Source organism: Microtus oregoni, unplaced genomic scaffold (genome assembly GCF_018167655.1).
Source record: "Microtus oregoni isolate MIOR12 unplaced genomic scaffold, Mior012 000016F_ref0000370, whole genome shotgun sequence".
Lineage (NCBI taxonomy): Eukaryota > Metazoa > Chordata > Mammalia > Rodentia > Cricetidae > Microtus > Microtus oregoni.
Window position 1 is genome coordinate 42,055,468 of NW_024543075.1, and position 27,909 is coordinate 42,083,376.

The 27,909-nt window shown below is 37.3% G+C and overlaps 3 protein-coding genes across 3 annotated transcripts; all 3 read left to right on the forward strand.

Annotated features, from left to right (window-relative positions):
- Window positions 1-3,604: 3,604 nt before the first annotated feature.
- LOC121457778 (olfactory receptor 52Z1-like) lies at window positions 3,605-4,570 on the forward strand. Its single transcript, XM_041666767.1, has one exon. The coding sequence runs from the start codon at window positions 3,605-3,607 to the stop codon at window positions 4,568-4,570; it is 966 nt and encodes a 321-aa protein (XP_041522701.1).
- Window positions 4,571-9,555: 4,985 nt separating this feature from the next.
- On the forward strand, window positions 9,556-10,506 carry LOC121458045 (olfactory receptor 52A5-like). Its single transcript, XM_041667163.1, has one exon. It carries the CDS (start codon window positions 9,556-9,558, stop codon window positions 10,504-10,506), a length of 951 nt encoding a protein of 316 aa, XP_041523097.1.
- Window positions 10,507-25,647: 15,141 nt separating this feature from the next.
- On the forward strand, window positions 25,648-26,598 carry LOC121458017 (olfactory receptor 52A5-like). The gene has a single exon (XM_041667128.1). The coding sequence runs from the start codon at window positions 25,648-25,650 to the stop codon at window positions 26,596-26,598; it is 951 nt and encodes a 316-aa protein (XP_041523062.1).
- Window positions 26,599-27,909: the final 1,311 nt, after the last annotated feature.

The following is a 27,909-nucleotide window of genomic DNA, read 5'->3' on the forward strand; positions in this document are numbered from 1 at the left end:
AAGATTTTGCCCCATTTAGATTGTATTTACACAATGACTATATATATATATATATATATATATATATATATATATATATTGCTATCAAGGCACACTAAATAGAGGCACATTAAATTTCATCGTGGTAAATAAGGCCTAGTCATTTAAAAAGTTTAGTAAAAACAATTTATGTATACACAGATAAAATGTCTGACTAATTCCCACAAAATGCACTGAGCACTAGAGCACTAGAATATCAGGTACTGGTGTAGAAGCATATTAAAAAACCAAAACTCAGAGATATTAGCTCCGGATGTGGTAAGGATCTTAGTCGTGACTAGGTAGGAATAGAGGTCTACTTTAAGCCAATGCTTCCGTCACTGAATGTTCTAGAAACAGGTGACGCTTTTAGAAGATAGGATGTTATAGTCAGTTTAAGGTAATGCATCTTGGCTTTGGGGTATGTTACGATCAAATTTAATCTGAAGTCCGGAAAGTTAAATTTGTTTAAAGTAGCAATTATTTTTGTCTTAATGATGGTAATTTTATGAGTTCCCTAATGTCATCTGTTGCTGCAATAGAAATTTATCTGATTTATGAAGCTATTATCCTCAAATACTAGCTTGAGAATGGATTCATAATGGTTCTAATCTTTCAGGTAATTTATCAGCAAGAGAATTAAACTTCAAAGTAACAGTCTCTTTAACATAGCCAAGTACATGGCGGGGTTCAGGTCCAATTGCGTGCAGCCCCAGTCAGAATATCCCATCAATATTGTCGGAGCATAACACTACAAGGAGCCAGATCAAGAGTTAAGGTAACTACTGATCTTAGTATCACAGTGAAAGACAAATGAAACTGAAAGACCCCTGGAGTGGGGAGACTCTCACTCAAGACTCAGGATAACACGACTCCCCAGGAACTCACAAGAGACTGTTCTTGCTGCAATCACACGAGGTTTATTGACGGGAACCAGTGTGCTGGGGCTGAAACTCATTTCCCACACAGGGTTAGAGGAGTTCGACCCCAAGTAGCTGGGAGAGGGGGTATTTAGGGGAAGAAACCACAACCCAAAGGCAGTAGGGAGGACGTCACTGGAAAATTCTGAAAATACCAATGATAATCACAAGGGGATAACTCCCCATTTCTCAAGAATATTTTCAAGATTATAATCTAACTTTATGGTCAGCTAGTTCCTGGAACAGAGTCACTGAACTGTCTCACCTAGATTTTTGGTTCTTCTCTCCTTGCTAGATTTTTGGCTCTATTCTTTCTGCTAGAGGGGTCTGGATTTATCCGGGTCTTTCTAAACAAAAGATTCGAGTTGGCTAATGCTTACTACCAACCAAAAACAAACAAACAAACACCCTGAAGGGTCTGTTTGCTTTCCTTTTGATGAATTATCAATTTACTCTTCTGATAAATTACCAGCTTCTGGTAAATTTACCACAATGACTGTTCTACTGTCCTACACAACCCCATTTACCAGTTGGTTTATGTGAGAAGAACAGATTCATAGATGTCCATTATTTTTAAAGAACTTCATGCCAACTTACGGTAAGGCCAAATTGGCTGACTCTGCGTTATATATTTAACTATAATTAAATAAGCAGTGTCTAATGTTTTAATTGGAGAAAAGAGGCTATTTCGTACTAATAGAAAATGAAGTGAGGCAACAATACAGCACAATGGTGCATATTTGGAGTACTCAATTGTAGTGGAATCAAGGTATAAAGGGCAGCTGCTTCTCCTTCAATCAATTTTTTTGTTAAGCATATACTTTGTGTTTTATTGTTACATAATCATCCAGCTATACCATTGTACTTACTTTTGAGTGTCTACGTCATGATACATAGTTCCTTCTACATGGTTATACTTAGCATCCTCACCACCCTCCCTTCTCCTCTGCTCCCCCTTGACAGACTCTATTCTCTTACCAACAGTTTCCTCCTGCATTCATTGCATAGATACTCCACAGCCTTCTCCAGCACCATCTCTGCTCTCTTTCTATCACTTCATCCTCTCTCATAGTACTAACCTTGCTTTGATGACCTGCTCCCCATTGCTCCCCCATTATAGATGTGAAATTACAGAAATTTCACATCTATAATGAAACTTAAACTGATGTTTCACATATAATAGGAAGCATGCAAATATGCAGAATTTGTCTGTATCTGGCTTTAGATTGTTTAGCATAATCTCCGATTGCATTCATTTTCCTGTGAATGCCACAGTTTCAGTATTCTAACTGAGATACAGTAACTCTCAAGGGAGTTTTCATTTGTATCTCCTTAAAAATGCCAAGTAGTCTTTCAAACATTTATTGCCTTTATTTCTCTGTTGATAACTGTCTATTCAGCCCAAGGGCCCCTTCAATGGATAACTTTTTCCATATTAGTTTTTTGGGTTCTTTACATATTCACAATATTAATTTCTGATGAATGTACAGCCAGCCAAGATTTTTTTTTATTCAGTAGATTGTGAGATAATCATTTTGCACGTTCATGTGTCATTTAGAGAATCAAACCTTTTTCATCTTTTGTCGGAGAAAAGTAATGGGAGAATATTGGAGCTATCTGTTAATTACAAATCTCATATCTATGTCTATATCATGTTTTATCTGCACATACATACACATACACACACACACACGTAGCAATGTCTTGACCCTTTCTTTTATCGCCTCATTGGGAGCTTGTTATCAGCAATACACCTTTCTTCTTTTTATTAAACACCATGTATTATTCATAGTATGAGGGGATTTATGTGATTAGTGTAGTTCTCACCATTTGCTTCTGTGCTGTGCTTAACAATACAAAGACATATTGTCTAATTTTCAATAGACAGTAGTATAGTAATTTTTCTTAACTACTTAGTATGCTTCTGCACTTTTTGCCCAGTAAAATCTGGGGTTACAAATAGTTTAGATCTTTAAAATCACATATAAATTTGAGAATTGGGTTAGTTGGCAGACAGGAGTACGTTTAATTCTCTTTTGCGATTCCAATGGCTAATACAAGGCTCAGCACCAATTCATTGATCATCAGCATAGAAGATGGCATATTGTGTTATAAGGCTTGAAATCTACCTTATCAAACTTTGTTTCATGGGAGACAGATTTCAGCTTTGTGTCTGTTTTCTTCAGGGATATAAGGAGTGAGAGACTTGATGATGTGCATACTCTGTGTCTAGTTTGGTCTTGGTATACAGTAACAGATGATGACTGAAATTAGAGCTCTCAGAGTTTCTCTCTCAGAGTTTTGGATTCAATGGGCTCTAGGAAAAAGGACTCAAAGCTTATGGGCCTTCCTTTTTTGTCCCTGTAAATAATAATGTGGATATTATAAGTTATTATAGAGATCATCCCAGTAGGTTATCATAAGAATTTAATAAGCTTATATATGTAAGATGGTAAAATACATATTAAATGATAACCATTTCTTTCAATATGCAATAATTAATTCCGTAATCAAAGGAGTGCATGTTTATTCTAGTTCATCCTCCTTGATGTTTTTCATGTAGATGTGAATATTGGCGAAGAATATGATCAGACCTCACTCAGTCTTGGTGGTATTCTTCAATCTTCAATCTTGTGCTTGTTAAAGTACCAGGGTGTGGATAGACAATGAAGGTGGCCTGTTCCCCTCACAATCACACCAGCCCACAGGATGTGTGGTATGTTTTGATTGGAATACCAGGACTGGAAGATCTGCATACCTGGATAGCCATCCCCATTTGTTCTATGTACATTGTGGCTGTCATAGGCAATGTCCTCTTGATCTTCCTAATAGTGACTGAACGCAGCCTCCATGAGCCCATGTATTTCTTCCTTTCCATGCTGGCCTTAGCAGATGTCCTGCTCTCTACAGCTACAGCCCCCAAAATGTTGGCGATCTTCTGGTTCCATGCCAGGGGTATATCGTTTGGTAGCTGTGTGTCCCAAATGTTCTTCATACATTTTATCTTTGTGGCAGAGTCTGCTGTTCTTCTGGCCATGGCATTTGACCGCTATGTGGCCATCTGCTACCCACTGAGATACACCACCATTCTCACCTCCTCAGTCATTGGCAAGATTGGTACAGCAGCTGTGGTCAGGAGCCTTTTCATCTGTTGTCCATTCATCTTCCTGGTATATCGACTTCTTTATTGTGGGAGAAACGTAATTCCACATTCATACTGTGAGCATATGGGAATTGCCAGATTGGCATGTGACAATATCACTGTCAACATCATATATGGCCTGACTATGGCCCTCCTGTCTACAGGGCTGGATATAATACTCATCATTATTTCCTATACTATGATCCTTTGCACTGTTTTTCATATCCCTTCTTGGGCTGCCAGATATAAGGCCCTTAACACATGTGGCTCCCACATCTGTGTCATTCTTATGTTCTACACACCTGCATTCTTTTCATTTTTTGCCCATCGCTTTGGAGGCAAAACCATCCCTCGCCACATCCACATCCTAGTGGCTAACCTCTATGTGGTGGTACCTCCGATGCTCAACCCCATCATTTATGGGGTGAAGACCAAGCAAATCCAAGATCAAGTGGTTTTGCTTTTCTCCTCAGTGACTAAATGTTGTTAAAATGATGAACGATACTAAAGAGTGCATATAGCAGAATAAAACTCTCTTTTGAAATATTTGCCCTGTGAAAAATAGGAGTAATGAAATTTATCTAGAAGCCCTTAGTGTTCAAAATGATGATATCCACAGGGCTTTTCAATACGCTAATTAATATATCCAGAGGTTGTGGGGTTTTTAGTGACTTTTCAGTGTGTATTTTCAATTATTTTATAGCTGTATATAAATAACTGTAAAAAATACAATTTTTTTATGTAGAGAAAAGACACGAGAACAAAAAGCCATTGAATATCTTAAAATTATTTTATTAATTCTCTGAGAATTATGTACATTGTATTTTGATCATATGTTAAAGTGAGTCTTATTTTCTTCTGAAATGTAAAGCATTTCTATGCCCACTGGCAGATGCACGGACCAATAGCACAAAGCTCTATATGATGGATATTTTTGTCAACACCTATTTTCTATCCTAAATTACTATAACAAACCACATAACTTTAGACTCCCTAATATTTTATTCTTTTTCTTTTTTGAGTCAGGCTCTCACTGTGCAGCCCTGGCTGACATTTAACTCACAGAGATTTGCCTACCTCTAGCTTGAGAGTATATATATGTATGTATATATATATATATGTATATACAAGTATATGTATATATATATTTAGTTATGCTTATAGATGATCACAAAGCTGCCTTTAAAGTATAAACTTACACAATATATAAATTAAATAAGTTGTCAATAATGAGTTAAATACATTTACCAAGATAAAGTTAACTCTCAATATCACCTGAGTTTTATAAAAGCTAATTTTCTACATATGTGTTGGGGTTTTCTGTTCTAAGACATTAAGGAAGCATCCTTCTGGAAATGGAGGCTTTGCAAGAATAAACGACTGGGAAATCCTGTGCCTGAGTTAAAAAGAGACCTCAGCAAAAGTGTTATTGGAATGTCCACATGGAAACTCACACTGAAAAAGGCTCTGCTCAGATGACGTATGTGTATGTGTTATACAGTAATTCACTTTGCTAAAAAAAAAAAAAACAAAAAAACAAAAAACTAATTTTTCTGTTAAAATCTAATAAAAGCCATGAAACTGTCAAAAAGATCTGAATTATACAAAAAGACAAAGCAGTGACATTTAGGGGTGCACCCACACACTGAGACAATGGGGCTGTTCTATCGGGAACTCACCAAGGCCAGCTGGCCTGGGTCTGAAAAAACCTGGGATAAAACCGGACTCGCTGAACATAGCGGACAATGAGGACTACTGAGAACTCAAGAACAATGGCAGTGGGTTTTTGATCCTACTGCACGTACTGGCTTTGTGGGAGCCTAGGCAGTTTGGATGCTCAACTTACTAGACCTGGATGGAGGTGGGTGGTCCTTGGACTTCCCACTAGGCAGGGAACCCTGATAGCTCTATGGGCTGACAAGGGAGGGGGACTTGATCAGGGGAGGGGGAGGGAAATGGGAGGAGGTAGCGGGGAAGAGACAGAAATCTTTAATAAATAAATAAATGAAAAAAAAAAGAAACTCAACTTGAACTTTTTAACATTTTTATAACTGTTAAGAGTTTGTACTATCCTGTTTACATGTGTATATAAATACTTATCCATATATGTGTACAGACATATTCATATATTTACATTAGACTCACATGTACCAAGTGCTCCAATGAGCTGCCAATGAACTTCCATGTATTCTTTTCCTTGTGAGAAATATAGAACAAACAGCTTTAGCCGTGAAGCAACGTCCTATGGGCCACACTACTGAGGAAACCGGCCTCTCCTCCTCAATGGCCATCTCCTGCCCAAAGTTCCTTGGGTAGGGTGGGGTCGCAGGAGTCCCTCTCCTATCCTTGTTGAAATGTTGTTTGATCCTGTGTGGGACTTGTGCAGACAGCCACAGCTGCTATGAACTCACAAGTGCAAGGTCATAGTCATGTCTAAGAGATACTATTTCCCAGCATTTCTATCCAACTCTGGCTTTCAAAGTCTTGCTTTTCTCCCTTCTCTTCTTCCAGGAATTAAAGGAAAGAGTTTTTTATTGGACAAGTAAGTCTTACTATATAATCCTGGTCTGCCTGAAACTCACTATGCAGATCATGCTTGTCTCAGACTCACAAAGATCTACTTGCCTCTGCCTCCTCTGTGCTGGGATAAAGGGGCGTACATCCACACCTTGCCCAAAGTTAAATATTTAACATGCCATCATTGAAAATAATATTGTTTAAAGACTTGCCTCATATAGCTTTTGTTTTGGTGGGAAATTTTTCATATTCCTCCAATATTTTAAGAGATATCATCAGTAAAGTGTGGAAACCTCAATAAAATAAGCTTTCACATACATTAAGGGAAGTGTACGAGTGTACTTCTGATTATGTTAATAGTTTATTAAATTAATTCATATTGATGTATAATTGTTTATAATTTTATTATTATTATTATTGTTGTTGTTGTCTTCTGTGTTTGGTGGTGTCATTCACAGTGTCTCCTTTTAAAAAAGCTTCGTGTGTAAGGCAGCTCAGGCACACACTATGAATCATCTCTAAAACAGAAAGCAGAAAATAGGAATCTTATTCCTTTCATTTCTTGAATTCAAACGTCAAGACCCCTTCCTATCACGAAGGGTATTAAAACGAACATTTAAAGAATACAATAAATTTCAATCTATGCATGTGGTATAGATTGGAGATGCCCACATATTGAACATGTATATCACCTACTATGTTATTCATGATAATAAATCAAAAATTGAGTTTTTTAGCAATTTAAAATGTGCAACATGTTATTCTTAGCTTTAGTCACCATGAACTTACTGAATATGTTAAATAACATTTTTTTTAAAACAAATATATCTTCCCAATTTCTCTGTGCACACAGTCCCTAGTAATCACATTTTTTTTTTTTTTGGTTTTTTTCGAGACAGGGTTTCTCTAGTAATCACATTTTACTCTTAGTTTTTAAAGTCTTTTTTGAAAGCTTACACCCTTTTTTCTGTTAGGCAAATACTGGACATGACATTAGTTCTGAGCGTATTGATATTACAAATGCTACAAAATTTTAACAAAATTGCCTATCACCAATTCAAAAATTTTATGAGAACAGTATAGTGAGAACTGTCTTAAATACAGAAGGACTTTAGGTCACCCAGGTTCAAGGGGAAGACTTAGAGGTGCTAAAAGCTGATTGAAGTTCTCAAGTACGCTTACTTTCCAAAGCCATCCTCATTTGTGGGTCTGAAAAAAAATCACTACTGATTGCACAAGGACCATATCTAAAGATGTTTTGTTTCTTTCCCAGTGCAGTTGATACTGTCTCATCTGTCCTCAAGCTCCTGTATTTTCCCTTAGAGCATGGACAAACTATTTAAAAACCTTTGTGCATGGCACATTCAATGAGGAACTTACAAAAAGTCTACTGGCTTTGGCAAAGGTGAACATGTAAGTGTTCTGTGTGATCCGGGCAGTTGAGAGACTTCCATAAGGGGCGTAAGAGCTCCATCTCTCTGAAGACTTCAATATTTTTTTGAAGATGACTTAGTGATTTGAAGATTCAAATAAGAATAACATATTCAAAGTGCTTTTATTTTCACCTTTAAGTTGTTATTTTGAAATAAGTGCCTACACATGATTTTGTCATCTAAGGACCTCACCATGTCATTGGTTTCCAAAGGGAGGGTAATCTTACTTCTATGATCCAAAGGGATAGAGAAGTTGGAGAAAGAAAAAAAATTCTGGTAAACAGCATCTGTTAGTTAATTAATTTCCTCATCTCTCAAACACTTTCTCTTTTCCCTTTTCAGTGCCAGAAATAAACACAGGGTTTCACACATTATGCTACTCTCCATCCCTGAGCTGGCTGCAGCCACGGTCTGCATCGTTTTTCACCTTTGCTGCAGGACAACTTTCAGAGGCTCCAGGGACTAGAAAATCTCAGGTCCCTAGAGAAGTACTATAGTATAAACCCCTCAGCCTTCACTGACTAAACTATCACAAAATTCCCACAGCATGAGTGGTCTGTGTCTTATCAGATAGCTTCAGGTAAGTTTGGGGGGCTTGAGGTTCTGTACCATGAATGTCAAAGTAGAAGAAAAAAGCAAGCATATAGCCCACAGATGTCTCTGTCTTCATTTATAACTTGGTGTTAGATTAGATGGAACTTTATGTCTATTCATTGGTAAATAGTGGTCTATTTTAACAGAAATACCCTCTACCCTTCAGTTTAACATAATAAACTTTTCCACAGCCCTTCTGTTTTGCATTTAGAGAATTTAGAAAATTCTGCAAATAATAATACTTTAATAGTCAGGAGATATATATATATATATATATCTCATTTCACATAAATGTGTTGATGTTGATCAACTATTCATATTAAAAATTCTCACAGAATTGGTAGGATGTGTAAAATAAATAATTGGATTTAAGGAAATACTAAACCTTTAACAGGTTAATTTGGATATAGCTCTAGAGAGTCTTCTATGAAGAGACTTCTCAAAGAAACCAGCAGTAAAGCAATAGGCCTGCAAGATGTTCCAAAAACACTTGCCTTCTTTAGAGAAGACTGGGACATCTCACAGTCTGGTGGATTATCTGTGTCTACTATAGGTTGATGTGAGATCATCTAATATCATCATTTTACAACATGCACTTAGAAATCCTTAGCAACACAGAGACAAGAGATAATAAGCAAAAAGGGATTTTGAGTCCAGTGTTCTGAAAAAAGAAAAAAAGTTACAAAGCAATTTTGGCATTACTAATACTGTAATGACAACTTAGAACTTACTGCTTCATTTTAAATTCCCATGAAAAGGGAGATAAAAGTGGAGAGGATTAGCTGAGATGAGAAAGGATAGTATACTCCTAACTTACTTAGAATACATTTTAATAATGATTTAATTTCTCTTATATTCAATGTACCCAGTCCTAGTATGGAGCAGAAGTTGAAGCATTACACGGCTACACTGTTCTACTGACAGATTCACCATGTTGACATTCAATGGCTCAGTCTTCACGCCTTCTGTATTAACACTAGTTGGGATACCTGGCCTGGAGTCAGTGCAGTGCTGGATCGGAATTCCATTCTGTGCCATGTACATCACTGCTTTGATTGGGAACTCCCTAATTTTAGTAATAATCAAAAGTGAAAAGAGCCTCCACATTCCCATGTACATTTTCCTGGCTATTTTGGCAGTCACAGACATTGCACTTAACACATGCATTCTCCCCAAAATGTTGGGCATCTTCTGGTTTCATATACCACAGATTTCCTTTGATGCATGCTTGCTGCAAATGGAACTCATCCACTCCTTCCAGGCAACAGAATCAGGCATCCTCCTGGCCATGGCTCTGGATCGCTATGTGGCCATCTGCAACCCCCTGAGACATGCCACCATCTTCTCTCCACAACTCGTGACCTACCTTGGAGTTGGTACATTATTCAGGGCTTTCATTCTTGTATCCCCATCAATATTGCTCATCAAATGCCGCCTTAAGTACTTCCGGACTACCATTGTCTCCCACTCTTACTGTGAACACATGGCCATTGTGAAATTGGCAGCTGAAGATATCAGAATCAACAAGGTCTGTGGCCTCCTTGTTGCCTTTGCCATCTTAGGGTTTGACATAGTCTTCATTACCTTCTCGTATGTGCGAATCTTCATCACTGTCTTCCAGTTGCCTCAGAAGGAAGCTCGATTCAAAGCCTTCAACACCTGTATTGCTCACATCTGTGTCTTCCTACAGTTCTACCTCCTGGGCTTCTTCTCTTTCTTCACACACAGGTTTGGGACTCACATACCCACCTATGTGCATATCCTCCTGTCAGATCTTTACCTCTTAGTCCCACCTTTTCTCAACCCCATTGTCTATGGCGTTAAAACTAAACAAATCCGTGACAAAGTTGTGAAGATGCTTTTCTCCAATAAACCCCTGTAAACATCTAGGACTCCCTCTGTTGAAATGCTGAGTGGTTTCTAAATAGCAACTTGAATAAGTTAAATCTATGTTTTCTCCAAACAGGAAACTGTGATAGCATGTGGATTTCATATACTTATTATTTGTAGACGAAGGAGTTAAATAAAAACAACCTTTTGATTCACATATAGTGTGATAATTTACTCTTGTTGCAACTTTGAATTATAATTATTTGCTTTATATTTTGAGATTACAATGTAATTACATGATTTCCCCCTTTTCAAGTCCTCCTCCATAACCTTTTTACTCACTTTCAAATTCATGGCCATGTTTGTATCTATCAATTTCAATTTACTTGTTCTTAGAGCAGGTTGACTCTCTGACAACAAACTACAGACAGCAACATGTTTCTGACAAACCCAGAGGATGATTTTGTTCATCAGTACCATAAACTTCTCATCCAACAACACTTGAGATTTGGGATTTGTTCCATTTCCTAATGGCGTTCCCATCAATGCTAGATAGGTTTAGAATTATTTATCCTTTTATGGATTTTATTTAAATACTTATGAATGTAAAGATAATATATAATCAATGGTACACACAAATTTATTTATTATTATCCTCAAACTATAAAAGATACCATGGTTTTGTGTAAGAGTAATGCAATGGAATATATTGAATTGGAATGCACTAAAGACACATCCAGGAAAGCAGGAACAAAGAGGCAAACTATTGTAAGGCATATGCCCTTGGAGCTACAGAAATTAGTGAATTTCAATGAAATTTTAGTTTTACTAAAGCTTTGAAAAGAAAGAGTAAATGAATATAGAGGCTGGCCATATTTAAAAATTGCCTAATGTCTGAATTTGAGAACTGTGTACTAGCTACCCTTCTGTCTGGGGTGCTTAGGGCATTACCTGACACTGTTTAGAACATGTGAATTACTTTTACTGGTGTTAGTCAATAGTATTTTACTGGAAAGTATCAAATCAAGAGCTAATTAAACCTTGAAATCATTTATATAGAAAAGATGAGTTTATTCCACTATTTTTGAGGTAAGAGGAAAAATGAATACTTGAAAGAATAATTGGAAACCAAGGTGGAGTACAAGGACAACATAGAGAAAGTATGAACAAAAGCCCAGAGGGAAGGCTGCTCTCTCACAATCCAACAAAATAAAACAATTGGAGAAATAGGAAGAGTTGGGGCAGGAATATATATAATCAAAATATCTTGTGTGGAATTCTCAAAAAAATTAACAAAAACATTATTAAAATAACTGGTTTTAGTAATAGAATATGCTTTTAATAAAAGTATTGGGAGTATATCAGGGGTTAAATGAATAAGCTGATTTGAGTGTGGAAGGAAAAGAAAGTGTGTGGCCTATTGAAAACTGAGAATGTATGAAAATGACTTACGGAAAGCCCGTAATTACTAAGCTAATGCCCTAACACGGCTTTAAAAGTATTTTGAATTGATGCTTACTGCATATATGGACTGTGCCACTTCAAGACTACATGGGTTATTAATTGAAAATTATAATGTAAGGCATAGATACCTCTTTATGACTTACTGGTCAGGGAGGCATCAGATGCCTCCAAATTTACTCAGATTATTGTCATTGTCTTGGGTTACAATCCACTATTACATGGTAAGACTTCTCTGGCTAAAGGCAGCACAATCTCTGTTTACAGAACATGTAGAAATATATTTTAAACTTTCCAAGACACTTCCTCCCTGCTCCTCAGTTTTCATCCTGTGAAATTCCTAGTACTGGGGGAGAGAGCAAAACAATGTTTTTACCCAGCACCAAACCCTGAAAGCTGTAGAGCCTACTTGCCAGACATAAGCCACTGGGTCAGTTGCTGTGTAACTGCAACTGTGTAAATAATGACTTTCTGAGTGGATTGAGGCCTTGCACAAGAGAGCATTTCATGCTGGTTCTTTAATCTTGGTCAAAAGCCCATGGTTAGGAAGGACATGAGTCCACAGCACCTGCTATTATGATGCTAATTGGTCATGGCACCAAAGGGCTTTCTAAATACTTGTTTCCATTAATAGACCATGGCTGTTTTCGGTCTTTCTCAGAGAAGCTCTTTTAGGCAGTGGGCAGCAATTGGCTGAGAGATGCGTATTTAAGAAAGTACTTAGAATGAGAAACTGGATGCTCAGTCTAAAGCAGACATCTCTATCACTTCCACCACACCACCACATTAGAGCCCAGAGTAGAACAGGGCAAGACGCAGGAAAGAATGCAAGATCTGGATAAGAGGAGGTGTCTTAAGAAATGCTGCCATCTGGACATGATATGGCTATATCCTTACACTCAAGAAAGGCCTGCTCAAGATCAATTCAGCCAAAATACCTGCATACATGTAGTAGAAGATCTCTAGCCCCAGTCCTATAGGAGTGAGTTATCAGCAGTTGAAGTTGATGGGGTTGGAGGGTAAGCATTCTTCTTGAGGATTTGATCACTGGTAGGTTTCCCGTGATCCAGTGAGTCGCCCAACACCCATACCCATACACTATGGACAACACTACCTGAATTTAGTGGGTTATTCAAAAAAAAAAAAAGACATGAATCTGGGAGTTGGGCCTTGGAAAATGGATAATAAGAGAAGTCAGAGGAGGTGAGTTTGATGTAATTCATTGCATATATGCCCGAAATTCTCAAAAATAAAGAAAATTTAAAACCAAAAGGATTCTATGTCCCTAAAGTCCAATATGAGCCAAACACAATTGACGATGAGCAGGGGATCTGAATCTTCCTTTATAGTGTCCTCTCCTCTTTGCCTACATTTTCAACCTTTTTCAACTTTATGTATTTGAGGACATCATGTCTAAATTTCCATCAATAAAGACTAAGTTAGAAATAGGAAGATGATTTAAGAACACAAAGCATTGTAGATGGAAAGTCACCTGGATCACTCATTTTGGATAAATAAATGTTCAAGAAAATTAATAAACAATGGATGGAAGAGTTCATCTTTCACTCTCTCTCTCTCTGTCTCTCTATTATACATACATACACACAGAGAGAGAAACACATACATGACAACATCATTCAGTTGGAAGGAGTAAACTTTAAGTTAAAAAAGTCTTGATAGCTGAAAAAAACTAAACACATTATAAAGTACATAAAAAATAAAATTTAGTGGAGATGAAGGGATAGACCAGCATTTAAGAGTTTGATGCACAAATATAAGGACTGGGGATTATTCTAAGACATCTATTTACATGCTTGCTTGGCGAGGTGTTCTGTCTGTAGTTCTAGCCTTGAAAGGCAGACATGGGAAATCCCCACTGCAAACTGACTGGCGAACTAGACATGGTGTCTAGCTCTTGGTTCGATCGAGAAACTTTAATATAAACAAAATGGAAGCGCAAGGGATGCTGATCCCTAAAATCAATCTCGGGCCTCCATGTGCAATGTGCACACATGTATGCACATCCACACATGGTTTTCCACACATGAAAGAATATGCACAGACACATGTGTAAACCACATATATTAATAATGGAAAATAAAAAAAATAGTAATTAAGAACTATAGGTATTATAATAAATAACATAATTTATTATGTAATCAACAATACAATAACAAAAGATTAAAAGTAATATGTTGACAGACAAAGTGAAAAGTATCTTGGATGCTCTAACAGAAATGAATGATTGAATAACTTAGGTTAATTCTGCATTGCAGAATCAGACATGCCACTATTTGACACACAAAGTGCAGGTGAATACTCAATGAAAAATCAACATCATTTATTTATTTATTTAAAACAATCTTTTCTCATTTTGTATACCAATCCCAGTTCTCCCTCCCTCCCCTCCTCCTGATCCCTCCACCATCCTCCCGCTTCACCCCCATCCAATACTCAGAGAGGGTAAGTCTTCCCTTGGGGAATCAAAAATATCTGGCATAACACTTTGAGGAAGCACCAGGCCCTCCCTGCTATCTCTACGTTGAGTAAGGTATTCCTTCACAGAGAATGGACTCCAAAAATTCAGATCATGCACTAGGGATAAATCCTGGTCCAATTGCCAGTAGACCAACAGATTGCCCAAGCCACACAACTCTCACCCACATTCAGAGAGTCTAGTTTGGTCCTATGCAGGTTTCCCCACTGTCAGCCTGGAGTCAGTGAGTTCACACTAGCTCAGGTTAGCTGTTAGAGAATAGCAAGGACCAATATTAAAATTCCTTCAGAAATACTTGAAAGTTAATTAATAAGTTCTATAGATGATATTATTGAATAAGGCATCAAAACTAATAGGAGGTGAGAACCACTCAATAATCACAAGTGAATTCAATTAAAAGTAGTAGGCATAAAATGTATCAAATAAAGGAAAAGTTCAACATGTTTATCCATCAGAGAAATGCAAATCAAAACAATTCTGGGATTCCATCTTACACCTGTAAGAATGGCCAAGATCAAAAACACTGATGACAACTTATGCTGGAGTGCTTGTGGGGAAAAGGGAACACACCTGCATTGCTGGTAGGAGTGCAAACTGGTACAGCCCCTTTGGATATTTGTATGGCAATTTCTCAGGAAATTAAGAAACAACCTTCCTCAAGATCCAGTAATACCACTTTTGGGTATATATCCAAAAGATGCTCATCTATGTTCATAGCAGCATTGTTTGTCATAGCCAGATCCTAGAATCAACCTAAATGGCCCTCAACTGAAGAATGAATAAGGAAAATGTGGTACATTTACACAATGGAGTACTACACAGCAGAAAAAAATAATTACATCTTGAGATTTGCAGGCAAATGGATGGAGCTAGAAAATATCATATTGAGTGAGGTAACCCAGATGCAGAAAGACAATTATGACATGTAGTCTCTTATAAGGGGCTTTAAAACATAAAGCAAATAAAACCAGCCCACAAATCACAATCCCAAAGAACCTAGACAGCAATGAGGACCCTAAGAGAGACATACATGGATCTAATCTACATGAGAAGCAGAAGTAGACAAAATCTCCTGAGTAAATTGAGAGCCTGGGGATCTTAAGGGAGGGTTGAAGGGGGGGGGGAAGGAAAGGAGGGGAGCAGAGAAAAATGTATAGCTCAATAAAATCAATAAAAAAAAACTTAAAAAAAGTCCCAAATACATGAATCAACTTAGAGTAAGTTTAGTTAATAATACAATCAGCTGAAAGTCCAAACTCCCATATTACTGCACCAGTAAAAAGTACACCCATGTGTCTTTGTCTTTATGATGCCATGGATTCATTATCTACTGAATATGAAGTTTCACAAATAATAACATTAAAAATGAACATTATAAGATAAAAACAATGTTTTTTAGATGAATTTTGACAGTTGGAATCTGTTGGCAGTAAAGTTATTGGTATATTTAAGAACAATTCCAAGGAGTTGCAATGTAGTAAGAATTTTCTCTATATGTATTAGGTTGAACAAAAGTGCACTAGTAAATAGAGCAAGCAGTCAGAGGAAAATACACTAAGAAAGGCCTCTTACTTTACCTATGTATAGAAATGTACAGTTTTTAGTCTTTGATTTAGGTGAATAGAAAAAGATAAATAATACAACCACTGTTATATGCACACTATGCTGAACCCAGATATGTAAATGGTAAACAGGAGAGGTCACAAAACCAGCTATTGTAAAAGGAATAATCATCAACCCCTAGCTGAAGAAGTGACTCATTACTGACTACCCACAGATCTCACAACTATCAATTTATTGGTGCCACATTTCCTCCAATGGTAAGTGTCACTGAGATATTTGATGCAATTCTCTCCTGTGCTTTTGTTAAAAGACCCATGTTTCTAGTGGTGTGCATTATTGCATCAAATTAAACAACTTCATTTAAGTAAAAATATGTATAACAATATCCATATGCACATATGCATATCACATTTTTAGTAAATGTAAAATAATGACTCCCTATGGCTCTTTCAAACACTCTTAATGTTATTTATTCCTGCTGCATTTATTTTCTTTGTATTAAGCTACCTTTCAACTTTTCTTCAAGCCCCTCTCCCAATTTTTCTATTTTTCCTTTACAGAATGTACTATTACAGCATGTAATAGGGCATGTGTATACTATTGTCCCCGACTTTAAAGCACCTTTTCACCCACACCCCTTTTAGTTTTCCAGTTGCTATAGATTATAGACTCACACCAAGAGCGAGGATCTACAAACAGGAGAGCACATGAAGCATTTTTTGCTGGGTCTGATTTGCCTTATCCATTATAATGTTTTCTTATTCCATTCATTTACATGCCAATGTCACGATTTCACTTTTCCTTATAGATGACTGGAACACCCATGTGATCAAGTATCATATCATTATCCAGTCATCAGATGGAGGACATATAAATTGTTGCCATTTCATAGCTATCATCAATAGAGTAGCAATATGGACTATGCAAGAATGTGTGGAGTAGGAGGCGGTCAAGTCCTTCGAGCCTATACCTAAAGAGTGGCATAGCTGGGTCCCTCGGATGATCTACTTGTAGCATTTTTGGGGATTCTCCACATGGGTTTCTGTAATGCTCACACCAGTTTGCAGTCACACCAACAGCGAATGAGGATTCCTTTTCACAGCACTGACACCAGCATTCGATGCTGTTTGCTTTCTTGAAGCTAACTTTTCTGACTGACGTAAGATGGTATCTCAAAGTAGTTTTAATTTGCATTTTTCGTAATTGGCAAGAATGTTGAACACTTTTAAAGTGGTTAATTAGTCATTTTTATTTCTTATTTTAAGAATTCTCAGTTCAAATTCATGAACTTTTTAAATTGACTTGTTTGTTTTCAGGATTCTTTGTTTTTTCAGGTATTTACATATTGTGGATGCTAGTCATTTATCACATACAGACACATACCTACATATATACACGAAATTAATGTAATTAACGAAAACAAAACAAAACATGATTTTGATAGGTAGTGGTGGAGATTTGGGAAAATTTGGAGGGAACCAAAGAAAGGGTAGAAATTATATGAATGCAGTACTTGTACAAGAAGTTCTCAGAAAATATAATAAATAAATTTATTTTTATGTAAAATGTATATAGTCAAATTTATAATATAGGGCTGTAAATTAGTTAAACGTTAAGAACCATTCTTGCCAAAGATCCAAATTTTGTCTCTAACACTTGTGCTGAGTGGCTTACAATTGCCTGCATCTCTAATTTCAGGTGATCCAACCCCATCTTCTGGAGGCCACTGCACTTACCTGCACAATCCCATTCACACATAACTAAAAAACAAAAATAAAACATTCAAGAGAAAAATGTAGTACTTCATTTTTAAATTCAAGTACAAGAGAGAGAACATAAGCATTCTGTTCAAATATTTAGCATATGCATTAACTTTTATTTAATTATATTTCTGGGAATGACCTTAAAATCTAGCTTAATAGTAATGTGATATGCACAGTATTTGTTCTAGCTTTACTCAGCTTCAACTTATTTTACCTGCTCAAATGAAATATTTTGTCCCTTGACCTGCATCTCCCCAATTACTCTGTAATAAATAAAGCTCTGATATCAATATTTTACACATTGTTCCTGAGAGTTCAATTTCTAAATACATTTTGGAACACATTTCCTTTATTTTCATTAATCAGAAGCTGTGATATTAGTTCTGAGAAATAGATATTAAAAGTGGTATGAAAATACATATTGCCAGTTCAACTTTTGATAAGAATATCTTGTTGAGAACTGACTTAAGCACAGTAATATTTCATGCCACCAAGGAAGAAATGGATTAGTTTTGGGAACTGGAAATCCTTTGAGGATTTCCTCGTTCATGAACCTGATGAGAAATCTCTGTTTATTTACCTAGAATTCTTGTGAAAAAAAAAAAAACCTCTCTCTTTTCTATCAGTCAATGTAGACACCAATTAGCAGGAATTTATTAAAGAGTTTTTACATTACAGAAGCTTCTCAGATTCAGGAGCTCCCATTTATTCATTATTGCTCTTATTGTCGGTGCTGCTGGGGTTATATGTAGGAAGGGGTCTTTTGTGCCCATATGTTGCAGACTACTTCCCACTTTCTCTTCTATCAGGTTCAGTGTGCTCAGATTTATATTGAGGTCTTTAATCCATTTGAACTTGAGTTTTGTGCATGGTGATAGATGTGGATCTATTTTCATTCTTCTACAGGTTGACATCCAGTTATGCCAGCACCATTTGTTGAAGATGCTTTCTTTCTTCTATTGTATAATTTTAGCTCCTTTGTCAAAAATCAGGTGTTCATAGGTTTGTGGGTTAATATCTGGGTCTTCAATTCTATTCCATTGGTCGACTTCTCTGTTGTTATGCCAGTACCACACTGTTTTCATTACTGTAGCTCTGTAATAGAGTTTGAAGTCAGGGATGGTAATGCCTCCAGCAGATCCTTTATTGTATATGATCGTTTTGACTATCCTGGGTTTTTTGTTTTTCCATATAAAGTTGATTATTGTCCTCTCAAGATCTGTGAAGAATTTTGATGGGACCTTGATGGGGATTGCATTGAATCTATAAATTGCCTTTGGTAGAATTGCCGTTTTTACTATGTTGATCCTCCCATCCAAGAGCAAGGGAGGACCTTCCATTTTCTGGTATCCTCTTCAATTTCTTTCTTCAATGCCTTAAAGTTCTTGTCAAATAGATCTTTCACTTCCTTGGTTAGAGTTACCCCAAGATATTTTATGCTGTTTGTGGCTATTGTGAAAGGTGAAGCTTCTCTGATTTCCCTCTCTGCTTCCATATCCTTTGTGAATAAGAGGGCGACTGATATTTTGGAGTTGATCTTGTATTCTGCCACATTACTAAAGCTGTTTATCAGCTGTAAAAGTTCTATGGTGGAGTTTTGGGGGTCGCTTATGTACACTATCATATCATCTGCAAATAATGAAAGTTTCACTTCTTCCTTTCTAATTCGAATCCCCTTGATCTCCTTATGTTGTCTTATTGCTATTGCTAGAACTTCAAGCACTATATTGAAGAGGTATGGCGAGAGTGGACAGCCTTGTCATGTTCCTGAGTTCAGTGGGATGGCTTTGAGTTTCTCTCCATTTAATTTAATGTTAGTTGTTGGCTTACTGTATATTGCTTTTACTATATTTAGGTATGAACCTTGTATCCCTAATCTCTCCAAGACCTTTATCATAAAGGGGTGTTGAATTTTGTCAAATGCTTTTTCAGCATCTAATGAAATGATCATATGGTTTTTTTCTTTCAGTTTATTTATATGATGGATTACATTGTTAGGTTTTTGTATGTTGAACCAGCCCTGCTTCTCTGGGATGAAGCTTACTTGATCATAATGTATAATTTTTTTGGATGTTTTCTTGGATTCGGTTTGCCAGTATTTTATTGAGAATTTTTGCGTCTATGTTCATGAGTGTGATTGGCCTGTAATTCTCTTTCTTGGTTGAGTCTTTGTGTGGTTTTGGTATCAGGGTGACTGTAGCTTCATAAAAGGAGTTTGGCAATGACTCTTCTGTTTCTATTTTGTGAAATACATTAAGGAGTCTTCTTGGAAGTTCTGGTAGAATTCTGCATTGAAACCATCTGGTCCTGGGTTTTTTTTTTTGATAGGGATGTTTTTGATGATAGTTTCTAATTCCTCACGACTTACAGATAATAAGAGTAATAATGAATAAATGCTACCTCCTGAAACTGAGAAGCTTCTGTAATGCAAAAGACACTGTCATTAAGACAAAAAGGCGACCTACTGAATGGGAGAAGATCTTCATCAACCCCGCATCAGACAAAGGTCTGATCTCCAAAATATATAAAACACTCAAGAAACTAGACATTAAAACTCTAATTAACCTAATTATAAAATGGGGTACTGAACTGAACAGAGAATTCTTAACAGAAGTTGAAATGGCCAAAAGACACTTAAGGTCATGCTCATAGCGATCAGGGAAATGCAAATCAAAACAACTTTGAGATACCATCTTACACTTGTCAGAATGGCTAAAATCAAAAACACCAATAATAGCCTATGCTGGAGAGGTTGTGGAGTAAGGGGAACACTCAGCAATTGCTGGCGGGAATGCAATCTTGTACAACCACTTTAGAAGTCAGTGTGTCAGTTTCTTAGGAAACTGGGAGTCAACCTACCTCAGGATCCTGCAATTCCACTCCTGGGAATATACCCTAGAGATGCCCAATTATACTACAAAAGCATTTGTTCAACTATGTTCATAGCAGCACTATTTGTAATAGCTAGTACCTGGAAACAACCTAGATGCCCCTCAATAGAAGAATGGATGAAGAAGGTGTGGCACTTATACACTTTAGAATTCTACTAAGCGGTAAAAATCAATGACATCTTGAATTTTGCATGCAAATGGATGGAAATAGAAAACACTTTACTGAGTGAGACAACCCAGACCCAAAAAGAGGAACATGGTATGTACTCACTCAAAAGTAGATTCTAGCCATAAACAAAGGACATTGAGCCTATAGTTCGTGAACCTAGAGAAGCTAAATAAGAAGGTGAACCCAAAGAAAAACATATATTTATCCTCCTGGATATTGGAAGTAGACAAGAATGCTGGGCAAAAGTTGGAAGCAGGGGCGGTGGGGGCGGTGGGGAAAAGGGAGATGGGGAGAGAGAAGGGAGAAGGGGAGGATTTGGGAGAACTTGGGGGAATGGGATGGTTGAGATGGAGGAAGGGTGGATATGGGAGCAGGGAAGAAGATAACTTAACTAAGGGAGCCATTTTAGGGTTGGCAAGAGACTTGGCTCTAGAGGGGTTCCCAGGTGTCCAAGGGGATTTCCCCAGCTAGGTCCGTGGGCAGTAGAGGAGAGGGCGCCTCAACTGGCCTTCTCCCATATCTACACTGATGAATATCTTGCATATCTCCATAGAAACTTCATCTGGTGATGGATGGAGATAGAGACAGAGACCCACACTGGAGCACTGGACTGAGCTCCAAAGGCCCAGATGAAGAGCAGAAGGAGGGAGAACATGAGCAAGGAAATCAGGACCGCAAGGGGTGCATCCAGCCACTGAGACGGTGGGACTGATATAATGGGAATTCACCAAGGCCAGCTGGACTGGGACTGAACGAGCATGTGATCAAACTGGACTCTCTGAATGTGGCTAACAATTAGGGCGGACTGAGAAGCCAATGATAATGACACCGGATTTTGATTCTACTGCATGTATTGGCTTTTTGGGACTCTAATCTGTTTGGATGCACACCTTCCTAGACCTGGATGGAGAGGGGGTCATTGAACTTCCCACAGGGCAGGGTACCCTGACTTCTCTTAGGACTGGAGAATGAGAGGGAGGGGTAGTTGGGAGAATGGGAGGGAAATGGGAGGATGGGCGGAGGTAGAAAATTTAATAAATACATAAATAAAATAAAAAAAAGAAAACAAAAAATACAAAAAAGAGTTTTTACTCATTTTTCTATGTGATTATTGAAAAATAGTGATTGTAGTTGATTTTGACATCTTGGGAACTTGTTTTCTCATTAACCTTGAAAACCAGTTTTTTTGGTTTCTTTGCGTCAAAAGTATAGCAAAGTTTTATAAAGAGAATAATTGATGTGGGCCCTCTTTGAGGAAATTGCCTGCCTGGTACTTTCTTTCTCACTTGCAAAGCTTCCCAGATGGTACACAGGTCTCCACCCCTGAGTCACCTGCCAGCCTTGTTACTCTTTCTCTTCACCCTTCAGGTCCACAGGGACTAGGAGGCTCATTTCCACACAGACACATTATGGTATAAAACTCCCGTCCTTCACTGACCAAATCATCAAGAAGACCCTACTCCATGAGCTCATCTCATCAGATGGTGCTGGGTGAGTCTGTGAGCTTCAGACTGTCCTGTGAGTGGGAGGCAGAGAACTAATCATGGAAGCATGCAGTCCATGTGATCCCTTTGACAGTAGGAGGACAAAACGTAGCTGCTTGTTTCAGCTTTAGAAATATTTTCAGTGATAGAAATCTGTGTACTCTGTATCCTTTCAGAAATTGTTAATAAAATATGATACAGCAAAATTAAAGCAGAATTTGGCAAACCAGACGACCTTAAGAGAGCATGATGAATGGTAATAAAAAAACATGCGTGGATAACAAGCTAGTTACATGGTTAAGAGAGCTATATCATGCTAAGACTGGTGACAGAATCATGGGCACTAGTCCTGTGACTCAGTATCTGCCATTTACTGACATAATTGTGTTTTAAAATAATTTCTAAGTATTTAAAATGTACTGTCCTGTTCAAATTCATGACCTTTGTTTAATGTGGTTCTAGATATTTTTCCTAGTTTACCTATGTTGAAACTGAACAATTTAATTTACAAATAATCTCCAGAGCCTGAAGGATAATCAGCCACAGATCCACAGTTTGGTTGTCTCACCCAACTGTAGATTTGAAACAGTTCACTCGGTGCCTTATGGGAAACATCTGTGGTGGGGATGTGTATTTAAACATTTATGGAAAATAAAGAGGAGGTAATTTGGAGGAAATTATAAAACGTATCAGGTTGACTTTGGAGCTGCTCTGCAAAGTGGTTTACTACCTCAGAAAATTGTGAAAGCTGACTGACAGCTGCAGGTAAAGCCTGGTGACCATCAGTGGGGTTGTCCAAGACCTAGAGATCATCTAGACAGTAGGGAGTTCAGATTAGGCCTCATAGGAGTTTGAATTTTGAGTTTTAAATTTTTGCAACCTCAGACACTGGAAAGTGTACTCAGGACAGGAGCTCTAGGTAACACTGTTTTCTCATGTATTCCTACAGAGAAGGGCCAGACAGCTGCAGGGTGTGGCTGGTTCAGATGCATCAATGAGACAAGACTTTCCTTCTCCTTTTGAATGTGTGTAATTTGTATGCACATACTTCTCTAGATTGCTCTTTTTTGTCTTGTTCAGTGACTCTAACCTGAGGCCATCTCTAGCCTCATTTTTTATGTGTTTTTTTCTGCAACAGTCATCAGTGCTCAGCTGACTCCTTTCCCAGTCTACGATCTACTACTTTTACATTATTTCCTAACATCCTATGTGCAGTAAACAACTGTCAAGAGACCATTCCGTTGGTTCCATTGAGACCACCTTGAGGCTATGTGTACTGACACACATCTGTACACTAGTGCTCAGCAGACAGAGACAGGAGCGTTTATGCAGTTCCTGGGTGGTCTAGCTTGTATAGCAAGGTTTAGCTCAACCACAGCTACAGTTCATGACACTGACATGTTTCTCTCTCCCCTCATCCTCAGATATCACGGGATGTTGATGCTAATGACACAATCTAAATAAATTAAAACAATCTAAGATGTTTGCTATCTACACAGAGTAAAGACATTCAAATATATTTAATAATATATTATAAATACTACTATCTTAATTTCAAATTATAAACATAACATTGAGATTTATAAATATAGGATTAATGAACCTTCATTTTTTTCCTTAGCTGGTTTAAATAACATTTGGATTGTATGGGCAATATTTCTTAATAAAATTGGTAGCATATAGGCTTCCAATTTGTGAGTATTAACATTGCCTGCTACAATAAGGAAAACTTCAACATATTGAAGTTTGAAGAAAGAGTCCTGTGTAAGAAAATTGAGAAACAGGAGTCTGTATAAGAGTTAGATGAATATGTCTGTACTTTTTTTTAAAGAGAAAGGAGTATTGGATGAGGGAAGGGAGCTTGTGAGAAGGGGCTGAGAGGAGAGGAGTGAGGAAGGGGAAAATGTGATGGGGCTGGGAAAAATTAATTAATAAAAAGAGCTAGGTGAATATGAAAGAAGAAGACACATGTTGTACTTCTCCAAGTGAGCCGAGAAGGCTGGATGATGGGCACCATTCCGTTCCTCAGAGACACTTTGTATTTATTAGGGTAAAAAAGAGCACTAACTCACATATTTGCTGAATGGATAGGAAGACACCTTTATGTGGCATGGTTTTTAGAAATTTGACATTTTAGGTCATCTTTACAGCATTTAATATTTAAAATCATGTCAGGAAACTGGTTTGTGGATTGCTGAAAGAAAATAAATACTTTGTAAATAATTTACTACATTGTATCTTCTGCAATTAAAATATTTCTTGAAAGAAATAAATATAGGTCTCAAGTAAGCATGAGGCAAGACATCCCATACCCATGTAATTTTGGACACATGACAAAGCAAACGCCTTCTACACAGAGGCATGTTGTTAAGCCTATTGTAATGCCCTAGGTGAGAAGGATTAAAGGAGGAGGATAAGGGACAGAGAACTAGTGTGGGAATAGTCTCCCAGGAAATAATGTAAAGGCAGAAAAGTCTATAGAAGTCTTTTCCCTGCTGCAGACAAAGGATATATTAAAACTTTAAAAAGTCTTCTATATTACTTTCAGTATTATTCAAGCACTTCAGCACAAAGGAATGGTAACTTTTGATACTTGACTTAGTTACTGATAAAGAGCAAAGAGCAGAGGCTGCAGGTGGGGACTTGGTGAATGTAAATGATGTGCAAGGGGCAGACAACGGAAGGTGAGGGCCTTCTATGGCCAAAACAGAAAAGATGGATAGTAATTTAAAAAAAGGATAGGTTCTCAGAGAACAGGCAGAAATATAAAATAAACAGTTGTGCTTGGGAAAGGAATGGATGTTCAGAAGCTTAATCTGCATAAGGTCTAGCGGATCCTTTCGCAGAAGGACCAGACAATGCAAAGACATGTAGCACCAGGTAAGGAAAGACAGACCTAGAAGGCCTTCCTGACAAACTCACCTTGAGAAAGCCGACTAATATCCCACTCTGTTAGATTATTCATGTCTAGAAAAATCAACTTCTTGTGATATCTTCATTCTCTGTATTCCAGTCACAAGGAGACAAGAGTTCATAGAGGACAAGTGTTAAGGACAAGTATTTTGATCAGGTATTTTTAGTCTTGGAGCAGAAATAAACAATCTATTATTGAATTTAACTTTCTCACAGAAAATGACTCAGGTAAGGAGAAAGACAAAACTTTGTAACTAATTTTTAAATCCCTTTGTCCAGGGGAATGGTTGGGGTTAGAAAAAGAAGAGTTCATGCTTCAAGTCTTATTTCTAGCCTACATAGTATTTATTTTGCTAATGGATTCTTTTCTCTTATATTTAATATGCCCAGTCCTAGTATGGAGCAGAAGTTGAAGCATTACACGGCTACACTGTTCTACTGACAGATTGACCATGTTGACATTCAATGGCTCAGTCTTCACACCTTCTGTATTAACACTAGTTGGGATACCTGGCCTGGAGTCAGTGCAGTGCTGGATCGGAATTCCATTCTGTGCCATGTACATCATTGCTTTGATTGGGAACTCCCTAATTTTAGTAATAATCAAAAGTGAAAAGAGCCTCCACATACCCATGTACATTTTCCTGGCCATTTTGGCAGTCACAGACATTGCACTTAACACATGCATTCTCCCCAAAATGTTGGGCATCTTCTGGTTTCATATACCACAGATTTCCTTTGATGCATGCTTGCTGCAAATGGAACTCATCCACTCCTTCCAGGCAACAGAATCAGGCATCCTCCTGGCCATGGCTCTGGATCGCTATGTGGCCATCTGCAACCCCCTGAGACATGCCACCATCTTCTCTCCACAACTTATGATCTGCCTTGGAGCTGGTGTCTTACTCAGGTCTTTCATTCTCACGTTCCCAATGATATTGCTCATCAAATGCCGCCTAAAGTACTACCGGACTACCATTGTCTCCCACTCTTACTGTGAACACATGGCCATTGTGAAATTGGCAGCTGAAGATATCAGAATCAACAAGGTCTGTGGCCTCCTTGTTGCCTTTGCCATCTTAGGGTTTGACATAGTCTTCATTACCTTCTCGTATGTGCGAATCTTCATCACTGTCTTCCAGTTGCCTCAGAAGGAAGCTCGATTCAAAGCCTTCAACACCTGTATTGCTCACATCTGTGTCTTCCTACAGTTCTACCTCCTGGGCTTCTTCTCTTTCTTCACACACAGGTTTGGGACTCACATACCCACCTATGTGCATATCCTCCTGTCAGATCTTTACCTCTTAGTCCCACCTTTTCTCAACCCCATTGTCTATGGTGTTAAAACTAAACAAATCCGTGACAAAGTTGTGAAGATGCTTTTCTCCAATAAACCCCTGTAAACATCTAGGACTCCCTCTGTTGAAATGCTGAGTGGTTTCTAAATAGCAACTTGAATAAGTTAAATCTATGTTTTCTCCAAACAGGAAACTGTGATAGCATGTGGATTTCAGATACTTATAATTTGTAGATGTATGTGTTAAATAAAAAGAACCATGTTTAAATTTCAAATTATTTAATGCATTTTTTTTTGATTGGAACTACAAACATATTCTTATTTGTTCCTTCCTGACACTGTGGAGCCATATTAAAATCAAATTTTGCAATCAGCATTTTCTTCAGGAAAATGTCAGAGCAAATTTTGTAAATCACCATTCTGAATTTTTAACCCAGCAAATGCCTGTAATTTTGATATGCTTTACCTACTGGTATTTCTTCTAATCTCTTTTGACAAATTTTCAAACAGTTAATGTGCTTTACATACTCTTTATAAAAATTTAGTGATAATTTATAATAAGTAATTCAGACAAAATTATATAGTTAAATCTAAAACCTATTAAATATAACAAGAAATGTATACAGGGAAATTTCAAAGAAAGAGCAAGGAATTACGATATTCACAAATAAGCTTTTAAAAAACAGAAGCAATGATACGAATGTAGGTGTGGATGCTTATTTAACACTCATTTGTTAGTTATTGTAATATAAATTTGAGTTTTACTGTGCTTTATTAAAATTTAGAGATTGAAGAGTAATTGAATACAGAGGCAAAGCTGTAGTATTTACCAATTTCTTACTGCTGGCATTGTCAGTAATCTGTCCTACCCACCTTAAGTCACAAAATCGTAGGACACACTGCCTGGCACTTATTAGAACAAAAGTTGTATTTGCATTTATGGTAGCTAATATAATATACAAATGTGTACAGAAAATTATACACTCAGAAACTTATTTCACTATTATTAAGGTAAAGAAAGCATGCAGATAAAAAGATAATTCTAATCCTGAGCTAACCGCACTGGCTATGAGCAGGGCCTCTGCTTCTGTCCTCACAGTTCCCACATCTTCTTTCTCCATGCCTTCAACTTATTATTTTGATGTATCTATGAATATCATGCTAAATTTTACTCAACAAAAGAGCAAGTCTGAGATCAAATAAGCTGATTACAAGCACACACTAAAAAGCATTGTAGATGGGGAAGTCATGTTGATTTCTTATTTTTGGTAAATAATTGTTTGAATAAAGAAAATAAGAAGGCGTCTATAAAAGATAGGGGATTGGAGAAAGGGAAAGAAAAAGGGAGGAAGGGAGAAAGGGAAGGAGAAGGAGAGATGGAGAATGAATCATTCAGTAGGTAGATTTAAACATTAGT